This window comes from Cnephaeus nilssonii (assembly GCF_951640355.1).
Source record: "Cnephaeus nilssonii genome assembly, chromosome: 19".
Classification (NCBI taxonomy): domain Eukaryota; kingdom Metazoa; phylum Chordata; class Mammalia; order Chiroptera; family Vespertilionidae; genus Cnephaeus; species Cnephaeus nilssonii.
Genome location: NC_137090.1, coordinates 21,119,123 through 21,141,560, shown reverse-complemented (window position 1 = coordinate 21,141,560; position 22,438 = coordinate 21,119,123). Strand labels below are relative to the sequence as shown.

Here is a 22,438-nt window from a genome sequence, read left to right as displayed (position 1 = left end):
TCCATTCTCCTGAAAAATTACCCTAATTGTATAATTTCAATCTTTTCCCTCATTAAAAACATTACTCATAACAACCACTCCCCATTATCACTTTAATGGCTACCTATAATTCAACTACAAAGATATAGCATTATACACTCAATAATTCCTCTGTTTTCCGCTATTTGCACGGTTCCCAGATGCTGCAGTATTTTTTTTTTTCTGGGAAGATTTGTATCTACTTAAAAATTTTCCTTAGAGATGCTTCCTAAAAGAGGAATGAAAAAAATAATAGCTTGCATTCTCTTCCATATTTATACTTCCACAAGGAGAATTTAAGAACCAGTATAACAACCTTTAATTTTTAGGGTTTTAAAATTTTTTCAATATTATATGGTTATAACCCCACATCTCTCTTGCAGTTTTATGCTTACTAGGGAGAGATTTAACATTTACCCCACTTGGTCTTTTGTATTTTCTCTACTATCAATTCTCATTCTTACATGTCTTAAATCAACTTAGTCACTTCTCAGTTATTAATAACAGCAATTCTTATTTTATTAAATGTTTAATTTGCTATTTTCCTTTTAACTATGATGAATTGAGAGTTTTATATAATTAAATAATCACTTTTGGGATGTATTCTCTTTTTGTTAACATTTATGATATATATATCATATATATATATATATATATGATATATATATCATATATATATATATATATATATATATATAAAATAATTAAATGTTTAAAATGTTTCTTTTTACTGCCTTCTCTCATAGTTAAATATGGTCCATGTGTATGATGTGGGAAAAGAAAAGGTTTTACTCATAGTTAAAAGATGAGCCTTAATCCTATTTGTCAACTTTACCTGGTCAATTAGAGGTCTCCTATAAGGATTGCTTTCCAGCAGCACACTGCCCCACAATTCTGGATCCTTCCGGCGTACCAGATAGCGGGAAAGACTTTTGAAGAGGGAATTCTCATTGCAAACCTAAATAAGATATTAAAGATTAAAGATTAATTTCAAGGTAAGAAGTAAAGACTTTTTATAACTGACTTTACTTTTAAAAGTTATTTCCTATCATTTATACCGATTATTGTTTTCTAGGATAAAAAAATCCACTATTTTTACATATAATCTTGAAGAGGTTACAAGCAAGTATTCTACTCTACTGGTCTATTTATGCACCAGTATTGCATGTTTTAATTATAGAGGCTTTGTAATATGCTTTAATATCTGGTAGGCCTAGTTCACCTTTATAGCTTTCTTTTCAGTGTTTTACTAGCTATTCTTGTGTTTATTTTTCCATGTGTACATGCATACATATATGTCCATGTGTATATGAATGGATGTATGTACATAGATGCATATATTTCCTAGCTCTGATCACTGAAAGATCATAGAAGCAAATACAAAATACACCTAACAGCCCAGATCTGAGTTTTTTAATCCTCACCCAAGGACATACTTAGAGAGAGGGAGAGGAGAGAGACTGGGGGGTAGGGACGGGGGTGGGGGGCGCGGGTTGAAAGAGGGAGAAACATAAATTGGTTGCCTTCTGTATGTGCCCCGACCAGGGATCAACCACAACCCAGGTATGTGCCCTGACCAGGAATCCAAGCGGCAACCTTTTGGTGCATGAAACAACACTCAAACAACTGAGCCACACCAGCCAAGGCCAGATCGGAATAGCATTCCCCATTAAAAAGGATGTGAGTTCCCTGTGAAAATGGCAGATTCCAGGGCTGGGAGGGTACAAAATGAGTGTGATGTAACTTGTGCTAAAAAATAAGGACGTGCTCGAAGAATGATGAGACCATAAAACAAAGCCCCAGGAGGCAGGCTGCAGGGGTTTATCAGCCAAAACTGGGACATTCTGAGCATCAAAACAACAGTGGTGGATTATAACCTCTTGACTCAAACAGGGATTCATGAGTACATGAAAATGAGTGCTGACTAATGAATGCGGAGAATGTGCCAGACTTGGAAAACTGTCCTTTTGCAACCAACAAATTAAGAATGGTTTAAGAAGAATCAATAGATTCTAAATTGGCATAGAGGAGGGGCATACAACATTTCCATGGTTTTAAGTGTTTCCTTGCTGACTTAAGATCTGCAAGAGGAAATATAATAATTATACAGTAAAGAAATTGACAACAATAAAAAGTGCCTCCACCAATGAAGGACAAAAGAATGCCAGTTGCTTCTCCATATAATAGCATGAGAAAGACAAAACATCACTTAAGCAATATTCTGGATGGAAAATATACAATCTAAAGCTAATTATGAGGAGCCATCAGAGAAACTCAAAATGAATAAGATTCTTTTACACTGTGAATGTACAAATTGCCACTGAATTTTTCACTTTCAAATGATTAACATTATGTAAATTTCACTGCAGTAAAAAGTTACAAGTAGAAAAAAGACTACGTTTATAATGATGTATTAAAAAAGACAAAGAAAGGCTGAAGAATTATTTCATATTAAAAGAGACTAAAGATATATGACAACCATATGCACTATGTAATTCTAGACTTGAAGGAAAAACTGTTTTAAGAAACATTATTTGGTCAATTGACAAAACTGGCATAAATTTTAAGAAATATTCTGTCAATCAAATTGACTGAAGTTGGTTTCTATAATGTGTTTATGAAAGAGAACATCCTTATTCTTAGGAAATACACTCTGCAGAGGTACAAGGCCATGATGCATGCAATTTATCATATGTTTAAAAGATGTATGCATGTGCATAAACCATGGACACAAACAATGGTGCGGTGAATGCCTGCAGTAGTATGGAAACCAGATGGAGAGGGAGTAATGGGGGGAAAATGGGGGACATCTGTAACACTCTCAATAACAGATAAATTTTAAAAATTTTTACCAAGGGGCGGGGGGGAGATGTATGCATTCTGTGTATGTGTATGAGAATATATAAGAACACAAGTGATAAAACTAGTGCAGTTAACATGTTAATAAGTGAAAACAGATTTGATCTACCATTTTGGCCACTTTAAATACACAATTATTGGCAAACAAAAATTTTTAAAAGCACGTCTTCCAAAAATACTCTGTCTTAACTTCTTAAAACTACTCTGAAACTCTCAAAATTCACTAACCTAACATTATATCACACACTAGAGGCCTGGTGCACAACATTCGTGCACTGAGGGTATCCCTCAGCCCGGCCTGCACCTTCTCGCAGTCTGGGAACCCTCAGGGGATGTCCACCAGCCGGCGGCACTTAAGACATCCCTCTCGCAGTCTGGGACCCCTCACTCCTTACCGCCCGCCTCCAGGCGGGAGAGGCTCTGGCCACTGCCACTGCACTCGCCAGCCATGAGCCTGGCTTCTGGCTGAGCAGCACTCTCCCTGTGGGAGTGCACTGACCACCAGGGGGAAGCTCCTGTGTTGAGCATCTACCCCCTGATGGTCAGTGTGTGCCATAGCGACCAGCCATTCAGTCAATTTGCATATTAGGGTTTTATTATATAGGATTTTTAAATGCAGCCTTCTTAATAAAACCTACCTTGTTAGAGTAAGTAAGTAAGTAAATAAATAAATAAATAAAATGCAGCCTTCCTTCTACACGTTCAGCTAGCAGTACTCACATTAATAAGTTCCAGGTCACACTGGCCTCGCTCATAAGCAACACAGGCCAGATGTGGATCTCTCTTCTCACAATATTTTCCAACAACACGACTGTCATAATAAGGATTTTCACGAAGAAATCTCTCTGGGTTGTTATTACTGTCTATGTAGATTTTGGCTAACGCATTGTGAGTAGCAGGCTCCTCACAGCCCTCATGAATCCTGGCCTCTAGCCAAGGCAGAAGCAGTTTCAACCTAATAAAAACAAACAAACCAAAATATAACACATGCACACATATTGTATTATAAATAACAAACTTTTGACATGCTAACTATTTAAATAATGTGCTTTCTCATACATTATTTTGTATTCTCAACAACCCTATTATAAATTGGGAAATAAGACTCAGAGTTGGTTAAATGATTTGCCCAAGATTACACAGAAGGTATATAAGACTATACTCTCCCAACCTACCTGTTATATATCTAGATAGGATATAGAAAGAAGAGATTAGATTCGTAAACTGTTGTTTTTTTAAATATATTTTTATTGATTTCAGAGAGGAAGGAAGAGGGAGAGATAGAAACATCAATGATGAGAGAGAATCATTGATTGGCTACCTCCTGCACGCCCCCCACTGGGGATCGAGTCCGCAACCCAGGCATGTGCCCTTGATTGGAATCGAACCTGGGAACCTTTCATCCGCAGGCCGAGGCTCTATCCACCGAGCCAAACTGGCTAGAGCTGTTGTAAGAAACTGTTCTTTTTTATACTGGACAAAATATCTAGACTTTGGATAAATTTTGTTTAGGAGTGGGCTGGGACGTGGTATGAGAAAATAGGCCAGATTATCTGAGGTTTCTTTAAATTTTAACACAATTAACTTACATTACCTACAGCCAGAGGAGGCAGCATCCTAAATACACACTAGGAACAAAATGTAGTATCTTTAGAAGCTCTGGGCTTAATAATTCTAGCAGTTGTATGATCACTCCACCAGAGGTCATCGTTTCACTAAGCTATAGTTTATGTTTCAATGGATTAAATATCAAAAGCACCCAGAGAAAGAGCAGTAGGCCATTATTTTGGCTATCAAATTCATGTAAATACTTATATTACCATGTTCTCCTCATAATTAAGATTCAAATAAAAAAAACCACACAATTTAACCCAGAGTTAATAGGGAACTCTTTTCTCATTATTCTTGAGACTAATTTATTTAAGAACTAGTTAGCAAATACAGAGTGTCATACCTAACTAAAAAGAGGCTTTTCACATAGTTTACATTAAAAGCATATACAAAGTCAACCCATGTAGCTTTAATTATAAATATGCAAAACAAGTGATTAGCCAGGTTAAGAGATTTTTTGTATGATAGCTGCAATGTTTCAGAAAACAGTTTTTCTTTAAATCAATGCTACAGTTAGCCTATCACTTCTAAATTGGTTGTTTCCAGGGAATTATGGTCCATTTATTTCTGAGTAGCTTTTCAACAACTGACAGGTTATATTTTTATCCATTACCAGGCTGAGAGAGACTCATTTATCCCAGTTATGAAGGTTAAACAGTACTATACCTGTTTCTTTTTTCAACCTCAGCAACAAGCTCATCAGTAGAAAATTGACCTCTTACAACAAGAATTAAGTTTTTAATGACATCTTCAGAGCAATCAACATCAAGTAATCCTCCAATAACCACAGGAAGTCGACTTGGATTCACCTAAGGGTTAAAAATATTTGAAGAATGTCTAATATGATAAACAAAAATGAGCTTTGAAAAATAAAACATTTCCCCCTCTTTTAAGCTCAGTTTTAAAATTCAATAATAAGCAGTCTAACTTTGCAACTAGACTGAGGAATTTAGCAGGAAGTCTGGCTTGGTTAATTAATTATCTCAGCATTACTCCAAAGGATAAATAAGTCCAAAAATGCTAAAAGTCCCACGTGCCCCTGGGTCCGGGTGAGGCTGGATCCCGGGACCGGGTGAGGCCGCACGCCCTTGAGTCCGGGTGAAGCTGAGCCCCTGGGTCCGGGCGAGACCAAACCAGAGGGAGTCGGACCTGCATTACCACCATTTGTCCACCATCCAGAGCTGAAAACTCAGTGCCGACATGTACACATAAGGAACTGGTGGACATTGAAATTGGGTCTCAAAAGAACTGTTGGTCCAGAAAGAAACTTACTACAGACTGATTCATTTGCCTGTCAGCATAACTATTATTGCTCGTCTCACATTCGGTTCTTATAAGTATATTTCTAGTAACACATGATCTCACTCATCTAGGGGAAATGATGAACAACATAGACTGATGAACAAGAACAGACCCAGAAACAAGGAGGCATAGATCGGACTGTCGGGCCTCAGAGGGAGGGTAGGGGAGGGTGGGGGTAAGGGGGAGAGATCAACCAAAGGACTTGTGTGCATGCATACAAGCCTAACCAATGGTTAAGGACAACAGGGGGGTGGAGTGGGGGATGGGAATGGGGGGATGAGGACAAATATGTGACACCTTAATCAATAAAGAAAAAAAAAAAGAAATTAAAAAAAAATGCTAAAAGTCACAGAATTTTTCACACATTAAGTCTACTACAGCAAAACTGTCTTTCTGTTTTTAGAGTTAGAAGGTGCAGTTTTTTATATCTATATTTAAGATGCTTTTAAAACTGTGCTTTGGAGTCTATGGCCTCTACACAGATACTTCAAGTGCTACCAAGTAAGTAGGGCATTGGCCATCCAACTTTTTCAAACTACAGCAGTTCTGATCTGTTTTATATACTTGGCATGCAAGTAAAATTTTAATCAAAGAAGGATTTGGGCAGGAAAACATTCGGAGAGCCACTGTAGCAGGCCACAGTTTCAAAAGGGTGAAGGTTTCCAGAGTGAAATATAAAATCTACAATAAGATTTAATTTTTAAGTTATCTAAGTATTACTTACCTTTTGTACATATATCTCTATATACTTTTGAAGATTATTTCTATATAAGTACAGCACCAAATCATGGACAAAGTCAAATCGATCACACACAATGATGAGTGGTAATTGATCTGTTAGCTTCGCTTCCTGGGGGAAAAAAGAACGAAAAGAAACCTTAATTTTCTCCTTCTGTGAGATATCAAATCTATGTAAAATATGAGAATCTCTGTTTTATACTGGTGAGAGAGGATCATATAAACCTGGCTGTTCTCCTAAAGAAATTCCCAATTGCTGAAGAGAGCGTACCATTTTCAGTAATTTTTTATTAATCAATACTTAGATCCATAGCAAAATACCAGGTCCTTCCCACACATACCCTTGACCAAAAAAAGTAACAAATTAAGATTAGTGAGCCACCACTGGCATTCGGGATATAAAATCATCACAGCAGGAATTTCATTAATGATTAATAAAATAGAATTGAGTTATTTAAGACCAATAGTCAGTCACATTGTCAAAATGAAGACATAAATGGCTTGTACTTGTTTCAAACTAATGACTTTTTTCACCCCTCCCTAATTCCATTCTATATGGCCAGCCTCTAACATTCTGTTACAATAAAGCCTACCAGGAGCAGCATGATGGTGACAGCCATGAATTAAACACACCACATGTTGCTATAATAAGAAAAAAGTTAAGAAAAAGAAAGCACGCAAAGAAAGACATCTTTAAATTGCATACTGCTTTTACCATTACAAATACCAAGCTATAATCCTACTTTATAGATTGACATAGATGTTACAGACAGGAGATAAGACCTGTATTGGTCATTTACCTGAAACATGTCCTGTTACATTCCACAGACATAAGGTAAAGCACAAAAAACAACAGTTTCCATCAGGAATTCATTTACACACAGTGAAACATTGCTCAATATATGATCTGTCTATGAAAATCTGCTAAGGAAGTAGAACTAAGTAGGATAGGACTTTCCCAATGACAGCCACTAAGAACATTATTTGCAAGGTTAGAACAAAATAGTACCTAAGTCTAGAACATATCAGTCACCCAATCCTATTTAATAAGAGAGGAATATGCTAATTATTCGTTACGTCCTGAGGCGTAACGACCGCCAGTGTAAGGTAAGGACCAGATCATGGATTTGCAGGAGGGTGGGGCAGCGAACTATGGGGCTGCAGAGAGCTACAGGACAGGGCAGGGCAGCAAGCTATGGGGGGGCAGGGGGAGCTACAGGAGGGCAGGGCAGCGACCTACTGGCGAACAGATTTGTGCGCAGGGCTACTAGTTATAAATAATTTGAAGATTAGTCTATGAAGTGTTCAAAGAACACAAAACTAAATCTGGGAGCCATGAGAAATCCTGAATAAAAGATCAAAAAGGCATGCATGGGTTTGGATTTATATAGGCCTGTACCCCTGGGTCTTTCATAGTGCCCCATGCCAGAGCAAACTGTGGCCTTGAATCATTGCCTGGCCTCTGCCCATAGGCTGCAGGCACTGAAGCAGGTTACACAGTGGAGGGTGGTGGTGGTGGTGGTGGGGGGGGGATGGCGGAGAGGAAAGGCTGTAAATCTGAAGTGGAAGTCAGCTGCAGATTTTTTACACATTAAGGGAAGTCTAAAGCAGGGGTGGGGTACATCCGGCTCTTGGGCCATATAAGGCCCGAAAAATCATTTGATCTGGCCCTGCCAAGGCAATAGGGGTGAGTTAATTAAATGTTCGACCAAATATAGTATAGCAGGCTAATTTTAAGTTGATAATTTTGTATGGCCCTTGAATGATGTTATAAATATCCAAATGGCCCTTGGCAGAAAAAAGGTTCTTCACCCCTGGTCTAAAGCAAGTATCTAGCAGCATGGACACTGTACTAAACAGCTGCTATAATCATCTCGAGGAAGAGTGTTTGATCTACTCATGTAAAGATTTCAATAAGCCAATTTTTTCCTATTAAATAACCATCAAAAAGTTAGTGGGTCATACTAACCTTCTTTATCCTGTTTAATATAAATACAAAATATTATGTACTTTTATTTTATCATTTAGGGAGAAAACACACTTGCAAGTCATCTAAGATTACTTAGGTATTCTATTCTCATGAGTGTTTAAATTTTCTGCTGGCAAAGACAAACATACTTTATCTACGCTCCCCCCCCCCCCCCAAAAAAAAAACACACCACTTAAGATTGAAAAAATAGGCAAAAATCTAGAATGGATACTTTCTTTCTTTCTTTTATATATATATATATATATATATATATATATATATATATATATATATATATCTTTTATTGATTTTTTACAGAGAGGAAGAGAGAGGGAAAGAGAGTTAGAAACATCGATGAGAGAGAAACATCAATCAGCTGCCTCTTGCACACCCCCTACTGGGGATGTGCCTGCAACCAAGGTACATGCCCTTGACCGGAATCGAACCCGGGACCTTTGAGTCCGAAGGCCGATGCTCTATCCACTGAGCCAAACCGGTTTCAGCTAGAATGGATACTTTCTTGATTGCCTAAATTTGCACATGATTTCATACATGTAAATAATACTATTAATATTTTAAATTATTTAAAAGTTTACCCTCTAGCTATTATGGTCAAAGATTTTAAGATAAAAATTAAAATTATATAAACATTCAGAGGTTGTCATAAACATGAAGTTACTCATTTAACTAATATTTACTGAGTACCCAGGTACCAGACACTGTACTTATGCACTGGAGATATAGCAGGGAACAAAGTAAGCATTCCCTCAAAGGACTTACATTGTAGTGGGAAGAGGCAATATTGTTAAGTGTTATTTTTAAAAAAGCAGAATATGGGGGAGGTAAGGATAGGCTAGGGTCATCTGAGACATCCTTTCTCATGACATCTGATGAGAAATCTTAAAGAACATTAGGACTTAGGTCATGAAGGTCAGAGAAAAGCAGAAAGGGGTACAAGCAAAGACCCTGGAGCAGGAGAGGGCTTATGGAGTGCCAGAAATAGCAAGCAGGTCAGTGTAGGTCAAGCAAAACCAGGAAAGGAAAATTGATAGAGGATTAAAGGTAGCAAGAAGCAGATCATGGATCTGGAGAACAGTTCCATGCTTTTTATGGAGATCTATAATTCCACAAAAACTTAGGGCATGAGCCAAATGATACTAATATCATCATTTCTTCCTGCTAACAGGTTACTTGTACACGGGAAGCCATATTTTATCAATCTTTGTATTTCTGGTGGCTAGCATATAATTGGCATTGGAATGTTCAAGATCAGATTCAGAGAAGTATTTTTCTTATTACCACAGAGTTTACATACAACACCAGTCAATTATCATATAGCTAGTACCTCCAAAGCTTAATAACAGTGATGGTGAGGTGTAGCATTGCAGCTACCATACTACTGGTCAATAAGGAAAGGGAGTAAAATGCTTTAGTATGTTCATTCTCACTACTAGGATAAAAGGCTGGATACAATAGCAGCATCTTAATATTGAGTTCCTATCTCAGATTATTTAAAAATAAGATACCAGGTTTACCTCTACTAACTCAGACTGGAATTAAAATTCCTTCAAGGAGTCAGGAATAACTCAAAACCAAAAAGAAACAAAACTTGAATTATTGTATTTCACATGTAGGCTGACACTACCTTATTTCCAAGGCCCACCAACACAGCTTATTTACAACTGTTATAACCTGAACACTTATGGCCTACGAAGGTAGTTGAGAAAAACAATTTGTGGTTGAAGAAACCAAGGCTGAGTTAATTTGCTTGAGGTAACAGGTCGACATACACTGAATGAACAAATAATATAGTTAATAATAGAAAGAAATGGAATTTGAACCAGGTTTGACTGGTTCAAAAGCCTGTAATATCCATATCCATGCCCCTACTCTATGAGGCTTGCACCCAATTTACAAATGTGGAATGGGAATCCTCGTCTAATTAGATCTCATGGGCTAAACAACTTAAGGCTGCACCATCCTAGTCCAGACAAGTTTTTTGAAGTTTAAGAACAAAATAATTTAGTCCTGCTTTACAAATATATATATATATACTTCATAAGTCAAATATTAATACCCAATGCTAAAGAAATTACGACTGAAACATAAAAGCTGTGAGCTTAATAAAAACAAAAAGAAATCGGTTTAAGAACCTGGTAGTATTTTTACAAAAAGGAAACAGTACTGACAATCAAATGAGGAACTGAACCAGTGTTAGGGGTACACTAGTCAAGCATAAAGCATCAATCTTTCTTATTTGGAGTTTTTTTGATACCAGAAAGTCTTGAGTTAAAACACATCATACTAGCCAGGCCACTCAGACTATTTATAATGGTCAAGATATTAAATTATAAAGCTATATATTTTGGAGAAATTTTATTTTTTAATCTATAATATAGGGTTACTTCAGCACTTCAACTATCTCAGTACACTGAAACCCCTAAGGTTTGGGGGTATTTAATCTAGAGCCCTATCAGCTAATACAACTGTAGATTAAAAATGATGACAGCATAGGCGTAGGAAAAGCCTATTTTTTCTACTGAATTATACATTAAACATTTTGGTTTTAGTTTCAATCTAAAATTCTTCCAAAAGACAAAAAAAAATGTTTAAGAACTTTATATTCAGTTCTGGAGTCATTTCATATATATAAATAAACGTTTAGGGGGATAAACTGAATGTTCTATTGTTTTCCTGAATTTCAGAGGCAACTAACAATTTTAAAGTTTTATTTTCCTGTAAAAGTAACTAGTAGGAATGAGAATAAAGGTAAAGCTAAGTTAAACTTTAAACAAAATTAACTGCCCTTAGGTATATTTTAAAGAGCTAAGAATCTTTAAACGATTACTCTTCACTTCAACATAGGCAGTTCTTACTTCTCTAGAACTAAATTCCTGTGTCACAAATCTGAGGTTTTTTTACTCTCAATTTATGAATTATACATGATTAATATTTAGTTTCCAGAGTCAGGCTAATTTGATGACAGAAATAAACCTGTTATACATGCAGTAGAGACTCCTTAAAATGACACTGAAGGCAAAATGATTTTAATATTCAAAAGAAGACTAAATGATATTCTAAAATGACACCGAACATCTAAAACCATTTTCAAAGTGAAAGAACATTTCTTTAAGATAGTGCAATTTTTTTCTTCTTTTAAATAGATGGGGTCATTCTTAAGTATTACTTACCAATTTCCTTCCCTATTTCAAAGGAAACCACAAAGTATTAAATTTGGAAGAAATAATTCAGCACACAATTTCAGAATGTTAAGAATTTTACATTTAGGGGAACTTTTTTTTTTTTTTTAACTAACCAAACCCTTGCAGAACTGCTGATCTTCAACCCAACCAGAAACTGCATTACTCAAAATCACTTACCTTGAGAAAATTCTTGACTCGTTCAGGATCATAGCAGTTGCTTTCTCGGCAGATTCTTTCTACTTCTTTGATCTGCCCAGTCTTGCAAGCTGCCTGAATATATTTAAAGTGCACATCTGGGTCCTGACTAAAGTTAACAATGGATCCCAGAAAATAAAAGAGACCTTAAAAAACAGATAATTGAAATTAAGTACAGGTGCACTTTTGAGAACAACATAACTGTATAATATTTAAGCAATTAAAAAAACATGTTATTTCAATTATACCTCAATTTTACAAAAAATAAAAAACACATACTCAATAATCCCAAATAAAAACTGGTTGCTCAAAAAACTCCATAAGAATACGAATTAATCTAGTAATTAGTTCAATAAAGGGATTTGCACCTTAATCTTGAAAAAAACAAAAAACAAAAAAAACACAGAAAATTCAGCTTGGCCAGCGTGGCTCAGTGGTTTAGCGTCGACCTATGAACCAGGAGGTAATGGTTTGATTTCTGGTTAGGGCACATGCCCAGGCTGTGGGCTTGATCTCTCTCATCACTGATGTTTCTATCTCTCTCTCCCTTTCCTTTCCTTTCTGAAATCAATAAAAATATACTTAAAAGAAAAAACACAGAAAATTCAACCCAATGTTTTCTAATAATAGAGAAATAGGAGGCAGCTACTTAATACCAAACTAATTATCACATCATATTCCATATGACAAGTTTTAAATGAAGACCCTTGTAGCAGGTGTTTTTCCATATGCAGTTAATAGGAAACATACAAAAGTAGTTTGAAGAGAATTTAATGCAGTGCTGTCAATACAGTAGTCACTAACCACATGTGGCTATCAAGCACTTGAAATGTGGCTAGTGTGACTGAAGAACTAAATTTTTAATTATATTCAGTTTTAATTACTTCAAATTTAAATAGCTGTATGTGGCTAGTGGTTACTGGACTGAATGAAATAGTATAAATTTAGTGCATAGCTAACATACAGAAACAGAAAACTAGTAGAAATCTTATTCCTTCTGTCTAGAGCAATACTACAAAAAGAGGAAGAAAAGGTAACTGGGACCAGAAGTTTAGCTAATGAACCCAAGAGCCACCCAACAGTGATTACATTAGTACTCAGTACAGCAGTGGTTTTCAACTGAGGGTGGTTTTCTTCCCAGGAGACATTTGGCAATGTCTGGAGACATTTTTGTGTCACAACTGGTGGCGCTGAACCACACTGGCACCTAGTGAGTAGAAGCCAGAGATGTTGCTAAGAATCCTGCATACACCCCGCCCACCAACAAGTTATCCAGCCCAAAAGGTCTGAGGTGCTGAAGTTATGCAAACCAGCTGTATATAATGACAAGTCACAAAATATCCTTGGTTAGAAACATTTGCCATTATAAGAGTCAGACAACATAGCATGAAAATTTATTATACCTGATCACTAGTCACTACTATTTTCGTCTTACAAAATTATTACAAAGCCACTATATATATATTTGTATCTTAAAATTCTGCTTTTATTTCACCTATACAATATCCAAGCAATCTTGTTCACTGCATATCACTAGAATCTAACATAAAAAATGTTCGACAACATTTATTGCATGATAAAACTTAAAACTGTCCCATAAAATTAAGCTTGTGGAGACAGAATTTCTAATAGCCTGTGAACATAATAATATCCCTCTTGGTTATCTTAATTAAAAAACAACTCAGAAATTCCTAATTACCTTCAAAACTTTTGAAAGACTCAAACAGTTCAATCAGAGACTGAGTTGACAGTTGTTCATGATACTTAGAAGCCACTTGAACACAGATCTGCAGATTTTGGCGAATATTGGCAGAGAGCATGGCCCTGAGGCATTCTAGGGAGTCTTCTACTGATAAGGATCCAAAGTAATTCACTAACCACTAGAGGACAAAATAAATAAATAAGCAAGTACATAAATGAAATAAAACTGAACCTAAGAGTGATATGAAATTATTATCATTCAGTACCACAAACACATTTTCAGTACACCATTTAATCATATCTAAGACCACCTGTTAGGTAAGAAAATGAAATACCTCAGGGTTAAGAAGATGGGTGTGAACAACTGCACGTTTAATATCATATAAATCAGTGAAGTGTTCTAATGCACGTTGCAGTAGGCCAGCCTTTTCACACAGCTGAGCAATATGAGCCCGGTCATAATGCGTGAACATCTGATTCCCTAGAATAGCATCTGCAACCTATAAAACCACAAACAGGATACGTTTATTTTACCAGCCCATTTATATCAGTAATTCTACATCCAGATTACATATAAAGATCCAATATCTAATTGATAAAGAGGAGAAAATACAAAGGAATGTTAACTAAATTTGCTTCAAGAATAGTCATCTCAGTTGCTTCGAATAACAATCTAAGAAGCTCTGAGTAACTACTAAAACAGTGTTGAAAACACCTTAAAAGTATGAATGCATATACCTGAGGTGCGTGCATAAGGTTCATCTCAAGCAACCTAGTCTGTAAAGGACCTTCAGATGGGCGATTATTCTTCAGGGCATCAAGCAAGAATGCAGTACACTGCTGAATTAGATTGTACTCCATAAAGACATCCACAATCTGCAAAAAGATTTAAAGAACGTTGTTTGAAATATTTAAAAATGGCTTTATGATACTGTTGATAATATGTAAATGAAAGGAAATTAAACATTAGCTCATTTGTTTTACATATAAAAAATTGCAAGACCAAACAAACCCCAGACTTCAAAAATGTTATTTGGACAGCATAACTTCATAATTTAAAAACAAATTTCTGGGCTCTAGCCGGTTTGTCTCAGTGGATAGAGCATCAGCCTGCAGACTGAAGGGTCCCTGGTTCAATTCTGGTCAGGGGCACATGCCTGGGTTGTGGGCTCAATCCCCAGTGGGGGGTGTGCAGGAGGTGGCCAATCAATGTTTCTGATCATTGATGTTTCTCTTTCTCTCTCTCTCTCTCTTCCTTTTAAAAAATAAATAAATTTTTGGCCCTGGCCAGGTAGCTCATTTGGTTAGAGCATCATCCTGATACGCCAAGGTTGTGGGTTTGATCCCTGTTCAGGGCACATATATGAATCAGACAATGAATGCATAGTAAGTCGAACAAATCAATGTCTCTCTGTTTCTGTCTCTCTCTCAAATCAATTTTTAAAAAAAAGGAAGCTCTGGCCTGTTTGTTCAGTGGTTAGAATGTTGGTCACAGGTTTGATTCCCGGTCAAGGGCATGTACCTGGGTTGCGGGTTTGCTCCCCACCCTGTAGGGGCAAGTGTGGGAGGCAATCAGTATATGTGTCTCTGTGACATCAATGTTTCTCTCCCCTCCCCCTTTCCATTTTCTCTGAAAAGCAATGGAAAAAATATCCTCGGGTGAGGGTTAAAAAAGATAAGAACTATTTTTGTCTTGTGGAGTTACTTTTATTTCTAGTAAAAACAACTATTATTCCCATACATTTTTCATATATTTACATATACATCTCTAAACAAGAAGTCCATTTTGTTTGTTTTTAAACTGTATATATAGCCCTGGCCAGGTGGCTCAGTTGGTTGGAACATCATCCCGAGCACCAAAAGGGTTACAGGTTTGATTCCCAGTCAGGGAACATGCCTGGGTTGTGGGTTCGATCCCCAGTCAGGGTGCATATGGGAGGCAACCAATCAGTGTCTCTCACATTGATGTTTCTCTCTCACTCTCTCTCAAATCAATGAAAGCATATCCTCTGGTGAGGATTTAAAAAAAACACTGTATATAGATGATACCATACTGTCCATTCTTCTGCAACTTGCTTTTTTTGTCTATGTAGATAAGACAAAGCTCTAATTTCTAGAAATTAAATGGTTAACCCATTCTTCTCCAAATTGTTTAAACTCAAATCCCCCCATTCTCTATTTAAATCAACTTCTATCAATATGTTTTCATTTCTTTACCTGTGTGATATCAGCAAGAGGTTCTTCATCCTGAACTAACATTTGAGCAAACTGCTGTCCCTGATCTGGACTGATACGCATGACATTTCTCAGCAGAAAGATCCAGTCTGGAGTGTATCCAACCTACAAATAGATAAAAATTTAAACCCCACCACAAAGTTTCCTTTTTATATAATTTAAAGGTGGTTTTTTTTCTGCAACAGAATCTTACTAATATAGAACTACTGATGAAAGTTCAAATTCAGTTTTAATTTAAGATGTTCAGTTTGACCTTGGTTTATATTAGGCAAATAGATGCCTTAGTGATAACATCTGATTAAATAGTTGTAAATTTTTATAACTGGCTTCTTCATTTTCGATGAATGACTATTTCAAAAAGTTTGTTCTAACAGATTAAGCATGCCCCTGACATTTTAAATTCTAGTAAGCTGTATAAGAGTAACTCTCCATTTTTTAATAAGTGTAATTCTATATTTGGGACTAAAATAGGGCTTTTATACTTTTCCCAGTAACTAAAAATTTAAGGAAATTCACTGTTAAAGTCACTTAGAGTTTCTACAGGCTAATTTCTCTTTAATGTTTTAATGAATTTTTTGTTGAGAATTTGTTTCATTGAACTCACTTTTTTAGCATACAAAACAATCTTCTGAACTTGACCAGTTTCTGCAAAGCACTGAATGACTTTATTTGGGACATTAGCCCTTAGGTACACACTAAGTGCCAATGTAGGGTCCACAGATTTCACAAGGTCACCTAGTTCTTCAGAACATTCCAGCTGTCCAAAGGAAAAAGAGATTGGTTAGTAATCCATAAGTTGTTTAATAAATGAGCAGTTGACACTATTTCCACTATAAATAATATCATAACACTTAGTTACTCAATTGCCCCAGAATATATTACAAGTATTCAGGGGTTGTGGTTAGTAAAGACTCTTGATTATGTATTCACAGCAATGTCTCAGTAGAATTTTCACACATCCTACTTAAAGAAAAAAAGCCCAATAAGATTTCATACATATAGATATTACAATGCCTTGTTAGAAATGTAAATACTTAAAAAGCGGAATCTTGTACTATTAAGAATATTCAGATATCTGACCCACATGGCCGAATTTTTTCAAAATAATGTAACTTTAAATGTAATGTTATCAAATGAAAAGTTGATACTAAGTTACCAGTTGAGGCTTACCATAAGGACCATTATTAAAATTAGGATTTAATTTGTATGTCTGAAGAACCTAAGCTCCATTATCTTCTTGACTTTTGGATTTAAGGTTATAAAGCAGGACACTCTAACTTCACAAGGTCAAACAGATTAAAAAACTTTGAATTTTTAGGTGGTAGACAAGTAGATTCCCTTCTCTATACATTCAACCTGCCTTAGTCAGCAGCCCAGTCTGGAAAGCAGTTTCCCTAAAAGAGTTTTGCTTTATATATTAGAGTTGATTTTCTACTTTTAATGGCTATGTGGCTATGCCAGAGAATAGCCTTTATCATTGATCTTCAGTATGGAGAAGAAGTTGTATTGAAGTATATCTCTTAACTAAAAATGCTAATTAATGAAGAGTTGACCAGTATCCCTTTTACTACAAATAGATTCCATATGACCATTCACAAAAAAAGGTAATAATATCCAGAAAGCTTTCACACTGTTATATAGGTCAACTCAGTTACCTTGGCTATCACCATCCTCCCTTATCTTAAACAATTAAGATGGACCTCAAATACTCGCTATTGTGGCTATTAACTATTCTTCAGCAGAGGCTCCTATCCAAGCATCCCAACTCTGAAGTACTATTCTCCAGTATCCTATAAGACTGCCAGATGCTGGGTTAAGAAACAAGGACTTAGAATTAGTCATGTAAAAATACTACCAACATACACTAACACTGAAAGGTATAACAACATTAAGTTATTCACTACTCAGAGTGCTTTAAATAGTACCACCTCATTCATGACAATAGCATAAGAAATGGCAATTCAATATTGCTACTTTATCGAGAAAGGCTTTTTTATGTTGGTATGAAAGGAATAAAAACTGATGGATTGTTCAAACTTGTTAATTGCCTTGCAAATAAGCAACATTTTCCATAATGTGCTCTAGAAAACAAAATGCTATTTAGATGCTCTATGTGAAAAGAAATCAGTTAAGTATGAATGAATATAAAAAGCACAGAGAAATCCTGCAGTAAAGAAAGCTGGTTAACATTTTTTAAAGGTTCATATTTAAATAAATTTCAAGAAACTGAGTTAAATATTTTCCCATGTAATGCTAATTTACATACTGTGAAATCTCTCTGGGAATTTTTATCACTGCTAATTAGCCCTTGCTGTCATATTAACATATCTATGGTCCAACATTTTATATAACATGTTTCCTTCTCACACCCAAACATAGTTACTAGTAGCAAATACCACCATTGCAATGATACTTGGGAATTTCTCAAAGAAAAGATATATTTGATGACTGAAACTACTAGGCATATTAAATGTGGGATGTGAGAGATAGGAATATATTCTTATATCCAAATGAATGTTACATATGTTGACAAATATGAACACATACTGAAGTGTCTCACACTAAGCTTTCCCTGAAGCAAAAGGATAGCAATTTGCTTCCAGGTTAGTGGTTCTAACCACCCAGCACAAATTCTGGATTCCATTTAAAATACTAAACAAAGATATCCTACCTCCACATGTTATAAAAGTAAGTTTATGCATCTCATACAATGCCTGCTCTTATTCTATTCCTACAAGCCTTAACAATAGATACAGATATTTTGGGGCAGCCTAGATGTTTATAACTTGCTAACGTGGTATTTAAGACAATCAAAGCAAAAGTATGTTAACTGAAGTTAATATACCTTATCTTCTTTTAACCATTTCTCCAAAAGCTGTTTCCGTCCTTGCTGAAGTACAGGCCTACACAGTTCTAAGGATTCATATTTGTTTAGCTGGCCTTGGTCCAAAAGTATGCCAAAATATTGAAGTAGAGGAGAAGTTTGACCTGGCTGGGCTGGGACACTCTGGAATCGACGGATAGTGTCTGGGGTACGGAGGATTCCCTTCAAGAAACAGAAATGGTAAAGACTCCGTTTAAAGGAGATCCAACATCACACTAATAACTCCATAGGTCTCTTAAGTCAATCATAAAAGCATGATTCCACCTACTAAGACCAAATTTCAAATCTTCAATATGTTGAGTAATAATGATTCAGTCAACATCTGTTCACACCCCTGGCCAGGTGTGTTAAGGTTATTCAGAATCAGAAACATACCAACCTAATTACAATGCCAATGTGTAACAGAGTAAGTATAAAGTAGTTACAGCTAGCTATTATTCCAGGTTCATGTTAAGTGCAAATTTCCTAATAGTGATCAGGATATAAGGTGTTAATTCATTCAACATAATACAAAGGTGATGAGAAGAAACTCAGCTCAATTTCAGACAACTCTTTTTACCATAAATGTGATAGGATCTGTTCAATCCTTCAACTTCGGGAAATAAAATCAGTACTACCAGACCGTGTGCCCTGTGGACCCATCTCTTGTTTCAACAATGTTTGAACAGAACAGACCCATGGACACCCCTTCTTCCAGCCCAACCACGCTCTAACCTCTTTTCCAGCTGCAACCTTTAGAACCATCTTCTCAGCCATCCTCTGCCTCCAGGACCAGCCAACACCATTTTTTGAGCTTAGCTCCTTATTGTTGATAAACCATGAGCTCCAAGATTTGTCAAAATTGTTCCACAGAGATGGAAGCCACTGTCAATCTCCTGGTTAACCTTCATCTGCGAGCCTCCCACACCTACCTTTCTTCTGGGCTTCTATTTCAAATGTGAAGATGTGGCTCTGGAAGGCATGGGCCACTTTTCCATGAGTTGGCTGAGAAGTGGAGGGCACCAAGTATCTCTTGAAGATGCAAAGCCAGCACAGTGCCCATGCCTTCTTCCACGACACGTAAGAGATGTCACAGGATGAGTGTGGTAAAACCATGGTCCTGGAGAAGAACCTGAACCAGGCCCTATTGGATCTGCATTCCCTGGATTCGGCCCACACAGACACCCATATCTTGGTGACTTCTTATAGAGCCACTTCCTAGATGAGGAGGTGAAATTCATCAAGAAGGATGACCACCTGACTAACCTCTGAAAGCTGGCTGGCCCCTAAACTGAGCTAAGTTCACCTTCTAGCATGACTAGGAGCCTCTGCAGCCCAGTGTCCTCTGAGGGACCCCCTGACATCCCCGTGGTGACAGTGCTTCTGCCTGAGCCTCTCCCTGAAGCTCTAGGCAGCTTTTTAACCACCCTGAAAGCCCTCTCCCAAGCTATGGACCAAATGGAAACAAAGCTTTACACAGGGGGGAAAAATTGGTAACTATCACTGACAAGGTCAAACAGTATTACAACTAAGTAACTAAACATCATTACATCTACATAAACCATAGCTTGCTAGATCTACTTATCTTTCTAACATTCTTAGTTTTAAAAAGCTAACCAAAACTAGAGGACAGAAGAATAATTAACCAAATCTAAAGGCATCAACAAGGAACTCAATCTACCACAGAAAGAATGCAACCTAAAGAAGACTAGTTTCTCCATGGAGAGCTGGCTCCATTTCTAACAGTAGAAATAAAGCATATGAACATTAATCCAATCATGGCAACTTCATTTTCATGGCTATTTACCTTGGGTGCATTAGCAGCCACCTTTGCTGCCTCTGAGTAATTTCCCTGGGCAAAAAGAGCATTAAATTTCCGGGCAAAGAGTTCTTCAGCACCAGCTAAGTTGTTACGTACAGCCATTCTCAGAGCCAAATCAGGATTTTGTAGGACATTGGTGATATAAGGAATTATGTTTTCTTCTTCCACACATACTGATAGAACCTATAATTTAAAGATTAATGAATAGTTGAAATGTGTTCATTTGGATATCAATGATACTAAATCTGCTTAGAGCTGATTACTACTGAGTCACAAAGGTATTAAAATTGTGACAGCTGCTTTTTTTTTTGTCATAAAAATATAAAAATTAAAAAGAAAAAAAAGAGGCCATAAATGAGAAAACTGAGGGTGCTAACCCCCATTTGGAGTGCCTAAAATATGGCCTTCTGTAATATAAATAGCTCCCATTTCATACTGTCCAAACTCTAATTGCTTTGCTACCATCCATTTAAATGAGCTCGGTAAGACAATTCACTATGATTTATAGATTCTTGAGGAAAGCAATCTTGAAAACCTACAGAACGTGACTGAAGAAGCTACAAAATCTAAGGCTTGCCTGGAAGAAGTTTAAGGTTTATTCCTTTTAACTCTAGGATTTTTTAAAATAAGGATTTTTCAGTAATTTTCTTTAATTACATTTACATCCCCACAGGCCAGATTATATATTCAGTGAGGGGAAAGAATCCCTGAATCCTACTGTATAATGCAAGGTATACAACAGGTGCTTAATAAAGGTAATAATGTCATCTTGATGGCTTTTGATTTTCAACCAATAGAAATCACACACTCATTCCTTTAGGGCAGTGATTTTCAACTAGTGTGCCACAAGAATTTTTTAAACATGCAATGCCTGACTAACCTTTTTCCCTTAGATTGTCAAATTTAAAAAAAGACAACAGCCAACACAACACTAGCCATTTGGTGTGGATGAATCAAAATTATACTTTTTTGTTGTTGTTGTTAGATTGGCACAGAAAATTGTAGGGGAAAGGGAGGAAAACATTTAAGTTCCCAGAATCAAAGTTATAAATATCAAATATATTAGTAAAATTATTCAAGATACTTTAGTTTAAGCATTATCTTAAAAACATCAGCACAGCAGTGGAAAGAAAAAGATCTCTGGCTTATCAACTTCATGATTATTAAATTGTCATTAACCTAGTTCACCAAAAGGCAATTCATTCTTGATATTTTCCAGGAGAGACACATGCAACTGAATAAATGAAAGCTACTGAATTTTTAAAGTCACCTTTGTGCCAGACAAGGACTGGTGTAGAAATACGATTAAACAAAGAAAAGCCCCTTTCCTAATGAAAAACAGTGACTAACACAGTTAAGCAAGCAATTGTAATTCATTGTGATAAGTGCTATGAAGAGGGCTACATAAGTTGTAGGGACATAAAGCAGTTGTAGAGTTGAGGTAGGGGATGAACAAGTAGGGACAGAGTATTTGCCTCTTCATATACACCCCATTTCTTGGAAATTAACAGAACAAAGGAGAAAAAACCTACTAATTAACTTCCTCTGCTTACTACCTGGGAAAAATACTAATTTGTAGGAAAACTAAGTCAAAACCAATAATAGTATTGTTTTCAAAGTTCTAATAATTTTTTAGCAAATAAGATACTCCTGGGGCAGAATATTTTAATTACATTAAAATACTAAAAAAATACAGAAAAGGGATCACTTGTTAACTGTATGAAAGGTTTGCCAATCATGACAGACTCAGATCAGCTAATATTTTCCCCATCTAACTGGACAACTTGCCAGGAACCCCACAATAGCTACTGTAACGTATCACCTTCCCACATTAAATATTTAGTGACAGTTAGGAATAGTGATGTAGGAAAAATTCTTTTCCTTGTAGTTAATGATTTATCTTAGAAGTCATAGAAGGAAAA

At 36.3% G+C, this 22,438-nt stretch overlaps 1 protein-coding gene across 1 annotated transcript in view; it reads right to left on the bottom strand.

Moving 5' to 3' along the window:
* Nucleotides 1-22,438, bottom strand: part of CLTC (clathrin heavy chain) — a 60,232-nt gene that overhangs the window by 12,997 nt on the left and 24,797 nt on the right. The window contains exons 7-18 of the mRNA XM_079798427.1: nucleotides 20,502-20,699; nucleotides 18,677-18,877; nucleotides 16,436-16,588; nucleotides 15,814-15,936; nucleotides 14,335-14,472; nucleotides 13,932-14,096; nucleotides 13,595-13,775; nucleotides 11,878-12,041; nucleotides 6,515-6,640; nucleotides 5,155-5,297; nucleotides 3,598-3,832; nucleotides 854-976 (exon numbers count right to left, since the gene is read on the bottom strand). Of these exons, the coding sequence (XP_079654553.1) occupies nucleotides 854-976; nucleotides 3,598-3,832; nucleotides 5,155-5,297; nucleotides 6,515-6,640; nucleotides 11,878-12,041; nucleotides 13,595-13,775; nucleotides 13,932-14,096; nucleotides 14,335-14,472; nucleotides 15,814-15,936; nucleotides 16,436-16,588; nucleotides 18,677-18,877; nucleotides 20,502-20,699 (1,950 nt within the window). The remainder of the gene's footprint in view (nucleotides 1-853; nucleotides 977-3,597; nucleotides 3,833-5,154; nucleotides 5,298-6,514; nucleotides 6,641-11,877; nucleotides 12,042-13,594; nucleotides 13,776-13,931; nucleotides 14,097-14,334; nucleotides 14,473-15,813; nucleotides 15,937-16,435; nucleotides 16,589-18,676; nucleotides 18,878-20,501; nucleotides 20,700-22,438) is intronic.